Source organism: Paroedura picta, chromosome 9, assembly GCF_049243985.1.
Source record: "Paroedura picta isolate Pp20150507F chromosome 9, Ppicta_v3.0, whole genome shotgun sequence".
Taxonomy (NCBI): Eukaryota; Metazoa; Chordata; class Lepidosauria; order Squamata; family Gekkonidae; genus Paroedura; species Paroedura picta.
This window is the reverse complement of record NC_135377.1, coordinates 18,839,571-18,852,347: the sequence shown is the minus strand read 5'-3', so window position 1 is coordinate 18,852,347 and position 12,777 is coordinate 18,839,571. Positions and strand designations below refer to the sequence as shown.

General features: G+C 40.7%; 1 protein-coding gene across 49 annotated transcripts in view; it reads left to right on the top strand.

The window, feature by feature from the left end:
• The window catches only part of RIMS2 (regulating synaptic membrane exocytosis 2), a 360,299-nt gene that overhangs the window by 244,605 nt on the left and 102,917 nt on the right, over positions 1–12,777 (top strand). For 27 of the 49 annotated variants that reach the window (XM_077351690.1, XM_077351691.1, XM_077351711.1 and 24 more), the window contains 4 exons: positions 483–554; positions 2,803–2,865; positions 7,880–7,954; positions 10,475–10,552. The exons of 17 other annotated variants lie outside the window; for them this stretch is intronic. In XM_077351690.1, the coding sequence (XP_077207805.1) occupies positions 483–554; positions 2,803–2,865; positions 7,880–7,954; positions 10,475–10,552 (288 nt within the window). The remainder of the gene's footprint in view (positions 1–482; positions 555–2,802; positions 2,866–7,879; positions 7,955–10,474; positions 10,553–12,777) is intronic. 5 more of the 49 variants (XM_077351706.1, XM_077351720.1, XM_077351715.1 and 2 more) reach the window with 2 other exon arrangements.

Genomic DNA, 12,777 nt, shown 5'->3' with positions numbered 1-12,777 from the left:
TATCATTATGTGCATGGATCATGCAATAGAATTTTAATTTCTGCCTATCCCCCCTCTCCCTGGCCTGAACAGTGAACCCACTGGCAACTGCGGCTCGTAAAAGGGAACTGAACAGATGAAGCACTCATCCCAAAACAGCATCAAAAGGCATTATTAAGCATTCCTCTGCTTCTGTGAACATAACTGGTTGCCACTAACAGGGGAAGAGAGACACATACTGTAATGATGGAATCAGTCTGTGGAATAAGTTCAAACAGATGTTATCAGGGATGGAAAATTTCCATTTTCAGTAGCATCCCCGAGTCCTTTATACTGTGTAGTTCTGCCTTTAGGCATGCCTAATATTTGCCAGACTGCATCCCATTGCAGCAAAAGAGGAGTATTAATCTTGCATAACAATTATATTCTATGATAGAACAAGAAAAAAATACAGTACCTTCAGCAATACTAAAATGTCTCTCTGCTGTTTATTTCATGTTCAGGAGGAGTAGGCAGGAGGGAAGAGTGCCTAAAACATATTTTGATGACACTGATACTTCCCCCACTCCTGAAAGGTATTTTGACTTATACATAGATAAAAATTATTACCATAGCATTTTGTAAATATCATGTCGTAGAAATTTGAAATGGCCAAGAATAAGGACGCGTAGAGTTCCTGGGCTCTGCTTCTAATATGTTAATATTCTCACCAACTTGCTTTTATTTCTTGAACTGCAGGGAGGGGTGTTTTTTCTTGGCATTGCTTTCATTACATCATACTCTTTCACCTGAAGAGATGTATATTGATAGACTATAGTAAATACAGGAGGGAAAACTGATAATGCAGCTGACCTTTGTACTCATTTGGCTTTGAGTATGAGTGCCAGAAGCTTGTTCTACCTTAAAAATGAGATGAACTACACAGCCCCTGAATTCTTCTCTGGCTCAGATTGTACAGCTGAGACAAAGAAGAATTCACCCTTCTTCCTCCATCTGATTGAGTTGCTGCTGCTCATGCATACAGTGGCAGACTGATCACTGAGAGGAAGGAATAAGAACAATCTAAGAGCACAAGAAAAGCCATGTTGAATCGTGCCATCCAGTCCAACACCCTGTGTCATACAGTGGCCAAAACCCAGGTGCCATCAGGAAATCCATCAGTTGGACCAGAATTCCAGAAGCCATCTTCCTGTTGTCCTCTGAGTATCAAGAATATAGGGCATCACTTGCCTAGGCATTGTGATCTATCTATACATTGTATCTGATAGCCACTGATGGACCTCTGCCTATATGTTTATCCAATCCCAACTTGAAGCTGTCTATTCTTGTAGCTGCTAGTGAATTTCATGTGTTAATTACACTTTGGGCTAAGAAGTACTTCCTTTGGTGTAGTGGTTAGGAGTGTGGACTTCTAATCTGGCATGCCAGGTTTGATTCTGCACTATCCCACATGCAGCCAGCTGGGTGACCTTGGGCTCGCCACAGCACTGAGAAAGCTGTTCTGACCGAGCAGGAATATCAGAGCTCTCTCAGTCTCACCCACCTCACAAGGTGTCTGTTGTGGGGAGAGGATAGGGAGGGCAATTGTAAGCCGCTTTGAGACTCCTTCGGGTATATAAAAGTGGCATATAAGAACCAAATCTTCTTCTTCTTCTTTTATGTTGTCTAAGTCAGGGGTAGTCAACCTGTGGTTCTCCAGATGTTCATGGACTACAATTCCCATGAGCCCCTGCCAGCAAATGCTGACAGGGGCTCATGGGAATTGTAGTCCATGGACATCTGGAGGACCACAGGTTGACTACCCCTGGTCTAAATCTACTGCTCATTAATTTCTTTGAGCGCCTCTGAGTTCTTGTCTTGAGAGAAAATTTTCTCACCTTTTCTCTCTCTCCCTTTCCTTTACATCAGTGGTCCCCAACCTGCGGTCCTCAGGGACTGCGCATGCGCGATGTACGGCGCGGCCCTTATTCCCTCTCCCCACCCCCCCCGCAGTAAAAAACCTCCCAGGCCGCAAGCTTGCGGCCTGGGAAGCTTCTTACTGCGGGAGGGGGGGAGAGGGAATAAGGGCCGCGCCATACATCGCGCATGGGCGGTCCGGACGCGAATGCGCGCTGCGCGTCCGAAATAGCGCTTGTGCGGCACTTTCACGCATGCGTGAAAGTGCCCGGCATGCACGATTTTGGCCATGCAGCATGCATACGCGCTGCGCGGGTGCAGCCACGCATGCGCGCTGCGCGGCCGTGGCCGTCGCCCTGCGGGTCCCCAGACAAAAAAAGGGTTGGGGACCACTGCTTTACATGCATACACACCCAAGCACTCTCGGTTACACTCGGAGATGTGTCCTGTTAGCTACATTATTCAGTGTGTATTGGATGCCTTGGACTTCGTCATTAGGGTTGCCACTTCAAAGTGGGGCTGATCTCCAGACTGTTGGAGAAAGTGGTGGTTTTGGAGGGTGGATTTTAATATGCTGATATTTAAAATCAGAGTGTTTGGTTGTACATATTTTTTTACTATAAATTATGTTTTTGCAATGTGGTCCATCAATACAGGTCCTAAAGCACTCCCTTAAAAATTAAAATTAAAAAGCATAAAGTTGCTGACAGTGTTTGAAAGCACTGAAATGTAAAGGAGAAAATACATGTGTTCTTATTCTCCCAAAAGTCTAATTTTCCAAATTAATTCAAAAAATTCTTTGAACATGATATGTGGAGAAACCTGGAAATACCAGATTGCAAGAAGAAATTCTATTCAATGAATATGTTTTTATGAAAAAAAAACTTCCTCTTTATAACAGATTTTTATTTTAACTGCATTGTAAAGGTATTACAATGGTGCACGTTCATGGGCAGATCATGTAGTCAATGGTTCAGCTGAAAATTACGGGTAAGTAAAGAGTAGTGTTACAGTTCTATGGTTAAAGACATATAGTTTCAATCTAGTGTTATAATACCCCTTTTTTATTCTAACCTTTCTCCTTTTATATAATAAAGTATCTGAGGCTGAATTTGGTACTATGCTTCACCATCCATACCTTTCCCTGTACCTGCACTGAGCAGGAGGTTGGACTGATGGCCTGCATGGCCCCTTCCAACTCTATGATTCTATGATTTACTAGGATGCTGAGATGTGAAGCAATGTTTTATTCTTTGAACAGACAAAATGTTCATGGGACAGATTTATTATTAACCAGGACAGCTTATGATTTAACTATTACTCATGCAATTTATATTACTGCTTATATCATTTCCTGGAGACACAGAAGATGAAAGACAATAACAAATTAATTTAATTGGTCAGTGTAACAAAGCCATTGTGAGCTGGGTCTGAAGCATATGTAAGATTTATGTTTAAAAATCTTGGAGAGGCTTACAGTTGTGAATACTATAGTAGACGCACCTTTTACTGTTTTTGAGAGGAACAGCACCCAAATCTTGTTTATCTTCTAATTCACTGAAGTTCCTACAGGCCTCTCTGTCTAATCTAACCCCTCCCCTAACTTCCTAACCCCTCTCCTTCAAAACTCATGCCCACACAACTCCCCCCAACATCCGTTTGTCAGTGTCAAAAACCTATTCTCCTCCTAACATGCTTCCTTTTACCCCCACTCAGATGTTTGGCCATTACTGGAGGAGGCAACTCTTCCTTGTCCATCACAGAACGTTATATACCATTGCTCTTTTTCAAACATATGTCCAGTGGTTTTCTTTTTCTACCATTTCTCATATGTAGAAATCTTATAAGTTTGCTTATAAATCATATAAGTTTGATTATATGTAATTTTTTTTCTTAAGGAAACACAGTAAGCAAACTTTCTTTGGTCTTTGAGTGAAAGAATACATACCCCCACACTTACAGGTGTAACCTATCCGTATAACAACATGCATCTTTGTATACAACTGTTTCTTTAGAATTATATATTCATCCTTGTAGTCTCTGTGCAGTCTCACATGGTAATTGTACCTATGCAAGTCAGCTGCAGAAGTTTTTGTACCACTTTGGAATGCAAGGCAGTTTTTTTCCTCTTTATACTTGTCCCTGTCCATGGGTCTTGTGAAGAGACAGAACTAAGAATTGCTGTTTCAGTTTTTGATGGTGAGACCAAGACCCATTATGCATGCGGGGAATAACGCACATTTGGGGTGGAATGGCAGCAACTAAAATCACCAATAACGCACGGTGCCGGCTGCAACTGGCCGCAGCTTCGGTGCATGCTGCCGAAAAAGCCGCGTTAGGGAAACGCGGAAGAAAGCGCAGCTTCCGGGTGACCGGGGCGCAACCAGAAGCGGCGCCGGGATCGCCGCATGCATAATCGGTTACTCTGGGTTTTGCCACCGTCGCGCCCCGTCCCGTACATAACCGGTGTGCTTCGCGTCTTCCCCCTCCGCGTTTTCCATGTGACCCGAAATCGCCGTTTCGGCGGCCGTGCATAATGGGCCCATGAGAAACATCCACTCTGACATTTTATCAACAGGAACCAGTGGGGTTTTAGTATCCAACTAGGTGCTGGGAGATCCTAGCTCATTGGGTTCCTTAGGACCAATCATAGGCCCATTATGCACGGCCGCCGAAACGGCGATTTCGGGTCACATGGAAAACGCAGAGGGGGAAGATGCGAAGCAAACCGCTTATGCATGGGACGGGATGCAATGGCGGCAAAACCCAGAGTAACCGATTATGAACGCAGCGACCCTGGCGCCGCTTCTGGTTGCGCCCCGGTCACCCGGAAGCTGCGCTTTCTTCCGCGGTTCGCTAACGCGGCTTTTTCGGCGGCATGCACTGAATCTGCGGCCGGTTGCAGCCGGCTCTGTGCGTTATCGGTGATTTTAGTCGCCACCATTCCACCCCGAATGTGCGCTAACCCCCCCCCCCCGTGCATAATGGGCCATACTCTTGCAGCCTCACTTAACTTACTAGGTGGTTGTTAGACATTAAACAAGATGTGATGCAACTTCTCTGCACAGTCTTCATCTCACTGGATTGTATCATAAAATTCTTTAAGGAATTCTCCAAGGTTCAGTGTCCCCTGCAAATTCATACAGCACCAGGACTCAGGCATTGTAAGTTCCATTTATTAAGAGAGTTCCAAGCAGAGCTGCAACTTGCACTTCTGCTTCCTTATTTATCAAGCACTGTTTTGTAGATATCAGTGCACAGAAACTTGCAATAGTTGGTAAAGCAAAGCTGCATGTTGTATTTACCTAAGAGCCATGCCTATCACCCAACTGGTAATCAAATTTGCTTATCTTTCATATACAGAGACCATAAAGATGAAAATAGGGTTTCATTTGCCTGTAAGAGGTGTTTTATTAACCGCTGCTCTGTGTATTCATATATTCCCCTCCTTATCCCAGTGTGGGATTTCCAAGGACTACTGCTGTGACACATGAAGACGGGGGGCACAACTAAACCCTCTTCCCAACACATGTCAGGTCACAGGTAGAGGGCTTGATTCACTGTCAAACCTGCATTTAGGAAACTTACTTTAAAAAGTGCTCATTCACTCATCACCATGGGTGACCACCACATCGAGGGAGAAACTGAAAGGTAGCAGGGGGGCTCCAAGGAGCCAGAGAAAAATGGTAAAAAGTCCTCTTGCTGCCCTTTCCACTGACAAATGTAGGATGGGAGAGAAACCAGAAGCTTCTACTTCTTGCAGAGCTGTCTCACAGTGACAACTGGAGAAGCTGTTTTTAAAGTGAGTTCCCCAGATGTACATCTGCAAGTCGGGTCATGCAGTCATGACCTGATGTGCCAGGCATATTGCGTAGTTAAACATTCAGTAAGGGAAGTGGGTCTCTGTACCCCTTCTCACATTGACATTGGTTGGAAACAACTGTCAAGAAAGGAGGAGAATGCACCATGCTCCAAGGAGCTCTGGTCTGCTTGTGTACATTTCCCATGTGTGATTATAAAAACGAGCATTTGAGACACGTCGGTTACAGGTAAGTGACCTCATTTTTCTTTTTAATTCACATTTACCCATGATGACCTGTAGGGATCACATCAAAATTTATCAAAATGTATTAACATTTCATCCTTCATTCAAATCTGTAATAAATTTAAATTTCATATTGAAAAGAGAAAGAATGAGGAATATGCTTTTAGTTTTAATGTGAATTTTTCTATATAGGATTTTAACTGTAAAAGGCACTATTTGGTGATGGTGAAACTGATAGAATTCCAGTGTAACTCTGTCAATTTCCATTGTACTTGCAGTTTGAAATAAGATCTATCAGCAGAAATTTAGGAAGTACCTAATGAACAGTGATCTCTTAGAAAGCAAGATTCTCTCTTAAGTGTTAGAAGTGCTGCCATGTGTAGAATTAAGTCATGCGCTAGGATAGGTTTCCAGTTGCACAGAACCTTTTTATTATGTGTTACTGTGGTACAGGTAGAAGGTATATTGCACTAGTGACATTTACATTTGCTTCAGTTCCTTTTATTGTGGTAAAATTAAGATTTTTTTATTACTGATTAGCTGAAGAATTATTGGGAACAGCTCCTTCGGGCCAATTCAAGCTACCATTTGGAGATCTGGAAGTACAATGTACTTTTGAGGAACTAGTGTCAGCCTACACACAGCTTTTTGAGTGCTGCTTTGCATTTTCCATGCAAACATTTTACTTAGGGAAAGGAAAATGCAATTGTCAATGAACAATTGTTCATTAAGCTTCATTTAACGCATTCTTATATAGTTAAGATATTTAATTGAGTTAGAAGAATGCAGGGTACCATAGGTTTTGGAGGTATAGTTCTTTTTCTCAGCAATGTCACATAACTTCCTATCAAAATATTATGATGCATTTTTAATTGTAAGGCTGGACCAAATTTCCTAAAGAGGAAATCTTATATTCTTCATAATATCTATCAATTGAAGAAATAGAAAGCTGTGAAAAGGTATGAAACAATACCTCTAATACATCCTTAAAAGGGTTATTGCACCATTGCTGTACACTTTATAATTAATATCTATATCCAAAGTCTTTTAGTCTTATGTATTCGCTCTGTATCAAAATAAACACTTATTTTACAGGAAACTTGATACTACAATAGTCCAAATATTTTGTACATTTGTACATTTACCTTTTAAAACTCTTTTTGCTTTAATGAAGATATTTTAGTTAAGTATGAAATTCCTTGTTTTGTATAACTATAAATCTACTTTGTGCAAAGATTGTTGTTTCCAGAGGTGATCTAGCAACAACAGCTACCACTGTGCTTCATGCATCTTTTCTGTGTTGTTGTACCCTAACAGTAACAAAGCTATACTCAACTAATATTCCACAGATTTCCTCAAGGATTTGCCTCTAGTATTATCTCACATTCCCATGTGACATTCCCACCTCAAATGGAAGAAAGATCCCACTTAGTTCTTAAATTTTCCAACATAAATTAGAGGTCCCCTTGAATATTTTAGATAATCAGTTAGGTATCTAATACTGTTTAAAAATTATCTTTAGATTGTTTTCTTTGTTTTTGATGTTTCTTGACATATAAAACACCTCCATATCTATTGAGTTGCGTATATGACGGGTGTGGTTTACATAAAGAATCATATTTCCAGTGAATTGTTACAGCAGATGCTCTTTGTGACGTCTTCTCTAGCCTGTTTGTTACAAATGGCATTTTCTAATAATAATAATAAATAATAATTAATACTATTAAATTACATAAATTAAATGCTTGTCTAGAGTATAATTTAGCCTTATAAAATGCCTAAGTATTTAGCTTTAGATTCTAACTATGTAACAACAATAATCTGAAAGTAAAATCAGCTGCTGCCCATTATTTTTATTCTTTAACCTGATTCCTGTATAAATGGTTATTGATAAATGGTTATGCAATCATGGTTATTGATGGCATGCTAACAAAGGATCTTGTATCTGTGACCAAACAGCCAAGTCCCAATAGGTCATAGAAGAATAGCATATCCAAGGATTGAGATACAGCAGCCTTCCACAGATACTGACAGGTATTCCCAGTAGAAAGTGACTTGTGTATACTTACAGTTATAGCTTCTAGGCATTCATTTGTTTTGTCTTCCCCTTGTAGTGTGATCAGTGTCTCTAGAAACAGAAGAAATATTTTGTGATATCTTAAAACACTGTGATTTTGCGGCATCCCCGTGTTTGCATTTCTTTGTCACAGAGACATATTAGTTGCTTTGATTTTTTCAGTCAATGATGCTTTGTCGACCTGACTGCTTTGATACCTTGCACAATAAAATAAATACAATGCATGACAAAGTAAGTAATGCCTGCCCTGAAAGCAATGCATAGTCTGTTTTCATGTATCTTTTATGGTTTCCTAGCCACTTATTGTAACAGTGGACTGGCTCCAGCTACCCTTTTCACAAAATTTCACACACTTCATTCCCCTTCTTGCAACAGATTCTGGCTATGCACATCCTATGACAGCATTTTTGATGGTCAAAGGGGACCACCAGCTCTCTTTTGCATCAATGAAAAAACTGGGTATAGCAACCCATTATTTTTAAGACTTTCTGTGTTGATACAAATTAATTACTTATACCTATTTTTGCATATAGGATCATGTTGTGTATTTGTGTGATGTTACCAGCCAAGTTGTAACTACAGGTTTTGTTTGAACATTAACAACAAAAGATTATGATGTGAGACAAATGATTTGGGTATCACAAGATCTTTTAGTTTCCCAGTTTACATACCAGCTAACATATTTATATACTCATTATCATATCTAGTCCATGGAAATTACTGCTCTCCCTCCCTGGACCCTAGCCACATTCCTCTCAGACGTGCCAGAGACAGAGAGAGACACACAGAGCCCGGCCAGACCCAACATGAGCCCTCATTCCCTCCTATCGCTCCTGCTGCAAGGGAAGCAGAGAGAGACACAGAGAAAGCTGCTCCAAGCTGCTGACAGAGACACAGAGAGAGCTGTCCCTGCTGCGACGGAGGGAGAGAGAGACAGAGACTATTTATGCACCGGGAGCTTCATTGCCCCAGCTCCCATCAGGAACACAAATCGGGGGCAGATGAGGCACACTTGACCAAATGCTCCCCTGTGTAGGAGCAGAAAGAGGTGGGGCAACCTGCCATGACTAAAACTCCAGCCTGTAGCCCTGGCATGAAACCTCCAGTGCATAAACAAGTCAGAGAGAGTTGCCGCAAACTGCACACCAGCCCTCCTTCCCCCTACAAACGAGCTCTAATTACCTGCTATGCCTCCTGCTGCGAGGCACACTGAGACATGCAGGGAGAGGAAGAGAGAGAGACACAGAGAGAGATCTGCACCTCCTGGTGTCCCCTGGGTCCTAGCACCCATTGCATTCCTGCTTGCAAGGGGCTTTCTTGCTAGTTGTTTATAATGTGAAAAACAGCTTCATAACACCGTGGGGACATTTTTAAATTGAACCTGTAATTTATTTTTATTATTTTAACATCCCTTTCAGTTGTAAGATGAAAACCTTACTGCTATATGGCTAAATGTTATTACATCAGGCAAAAGTAATTTATATTTCAGGAAAGTAAGTTGAAACTAGTACAAAGTCTTGGTGAAGAATGTGGTCCACATCTCTTTAAATGATTCAGACAAAGCTGACTGCAGCACAGAAGAAAGGACCTGCAGTTGTTAGATCTTCTTAAGGATTCCCGCCTCCCCATGAGTGGCATTTTCTTTATATATGATGTGCCTTTATCTCTCTTTTCTTATCGTTGACTTGTAATCCAGCAGGTGTAATAAGAATGCCTTTGGATCCTGAGTCCTTTTCATGTTATTTCTATTCATGTCCAAAGCATAAATATGTAGTCTTACCTAGTGCCCAATAACAGTGAGCCAACTCTTAGTCATTATTTCCAAGCCCACCAACTCTCATCTGCTCATTGGGAAGAATTGGGCTGGCAGAATTGTGGGGTGGGGAGAGGTGATTTTCATCACTCTGTGATGACATCTCTTCCAGCACAACTGGGAAGCCTTGACATTGCACCAGGGTAACATTCTAGAGCACCACCCTGGTGCAAAACCGGCACTTCCAGGTCATGCTGGAAGTGATATCATTGTACAGCAATGAAGACTACTGCCCTGTGCTGCAATAAGTACCCGCCTCACATATCTCCCATCAGTTGCCAAGAAACTGGAGCAGTACAAGCTCAAGCCATATAGAAGAAGCCTATACTGGGGCTTCTGCCCTGCGAGCATTATACCTGAGCAACACTGATGTAGAGGTCAGCTGCGGTGTGGACCGTTATCCCCGGAGTCATGCTGCTGGGGCACCCAGACCGTGTAGTTAATTTTGAGGCAGGGCTCTAAGTGTTTCACTAGAATAAGACATAGCTTTGCAAAGACTCCTTTTGTATGTTTCTGTGACCAAAGATAGCATGTTTACGTGCCACTGCATGAATACATGGTTCTTTCAAGCATAGCGTCCATCAAATCCTTTCTTAAATTTTGTCTCAGCAAAGCAACAGCTACGGCAAGCTGACTTTTTTTTTGTTTATCCTTGATATTAAAGAAGTGAATCAGTGGATGTTTTGGCAGATCAAGCTTCCTATTCAGAAAGTGAATATATAGAACCAGAAGAAAACATGAGGTAATCTTTGTGGGTTTGTCCGAAGCTAGCTGTGTTTCCTCCTTGATATTTAGTGCCCGTGTAAATGACGTGTGCCAGTGTAGTGTGTTTGCTTGCTGAACGCTTTAGATTGAACCTGTTGGCGGTTGGTATTATTCTGAACATGTCTGTGGGGCTTTCACATACTACTGCATGGAAAATGCACATTAGCGTGTTTTTTAACAGACGTCATCAAAGAATTTAGCAAAGACGCAAGATTGAAACAAAGGGTATAAGTTATTTTGCCAAGCAAACCCTACTGAATTGTAAGGGAAATCTGTAGTAGTCTCAGACAATTTCTGTTTGCAGAAATAGGACACCATGAAACAACTTCATATTGTTGGGGTATAGGCTGCTGTTAGTTACGTAAGTGAACCACCTGTTCTTCCCCACTGCCTCATAATAATTCAGATTTGGCTGTCTGTGGAATTTAGGCTGCTGCTGGCTGCTTTGCAATTTAAATTACTAGCTTGTAAACCAGTAACAATCACAAATATATGCATAATAAGCTAATGGTGGCAATTTTTGAAACTTCAGTGGACGGTAAGACATGAATGAAAATGAATGTACAAACTTCTTGTAGGAACATTTTTAGTTAATATTTTATCTATACCCAAAGCCGTCCGTGTATAATATAAAAATCATATAAAATCGCATTATTATTTTAAAGTGTAGTGTATAAGTAAACAATTACAATAGTTTTATACCACTGGTATTCACTCTGTGTATTGTGAATGGCCACATTAGCAATTCCTTTCAACTGAAAGAGCTACACAATTGCTGCAGACACTATCTATAACAATAATAAAAATAGTAACTAAAATTATTCTTATAACATACCCTTCTCAGTAGACTCAGGGTGGGTAACATGAAATAAAAACACAGTACAGTTCTGTGTATAAATAATTTAAAATTAAATAATAGGTTTTAAAATCATTAAAACAATAATATAACTCTGTTAAATTACCAGAGTGCCTCTGAGCATGGAAGGTTGTTTCTTCGCACTACTGTTCACCTTTTTTATCTGGAAAGAGGACACAAAGTGTGCAGGCTTTGGAGTGCTTCAGAGATTTGTTAGATTGGATATTACAGAACAAATGTTTCTCTATATTAACACTTACTTTCCAATTTAATTTAATTCTTCAGAAGAAGCCGTGGTTAGAACATCTCTCTGCCCATTTTTCTGTCTGACAGTTGTTTTATTTTATGGGTTAACATTAAATGGTGTTATGCTTCATTCCACCACATTAGTCAACTGCATATGTTGACTCAACCTCATACACAGAACCCCTGCATCTACACCAGGGGTAGTCAACCTGTGGTTCTCCAGATGTTTGTGGACTACAATTCCCATGAGCCCCTGCCAGCAAATGCTGGCAGGGGATCATGGGAAATGTAGTCCATGAACATCTGGAGGACCACAGGTTGACTACCCCTGATCTACACAACCTTGATACAGCAAGCATGGACAAATTGTAATATGTGTTATAAGTAAAACTGTTAGTTTTATATTGAGTCCATAGTCATGGTGAAATTATTCCAATTTCTAAAGTATTTTCTCACTTTCCTGGAACATGGGGTGGATGCCATTGGAAATAGTGCTCAGATGTGGCTTCCAAGACACTTAGGGAGTATCACCGTTTTATAATATAGTTGGGTAACTCTGAAAACCTTTTATACCTTTTCTTTGCATTCATATATGTTCTCTCTGAATGTTGGTACAGTAACATCTTCCATCAGCTCCAACAAAAAATGCAGCTAATATTACAACACTGACTATACAGCTATTTTTAGTTGCAGGCTTAGATCTGCTTCAAAGTCTTTACTGCTTTCTGAAGTTATGACTGATGGCTGACACTAGTGCATTGTAAGCTGAAAATATTATTTGTGAATAGTTAATTATAGCATGCACTGGAAAACGCTTGTTCAGATGCACTAGTCCGGGTGACGTATACGGTCATAATGACTACTTTGCTTCATTTTTATGCAAAATATGCCAATAAACTGTGGTTTGTTTCGTTCCTGAACAATTTAATTCTTTTCTGTTCATTTACCAAAAAGGTTTTGAAAAAGAGAGCACAGTTCTTGAATAAACACTATGTTATCAATAAGAAAACGTTTAAAGAAATGTTATAAATGTACTTAACGCTGATCTTTTCCAAACCCAGTATGGTGTGGCATAATGCATAACTACCGATAAAAGCTGA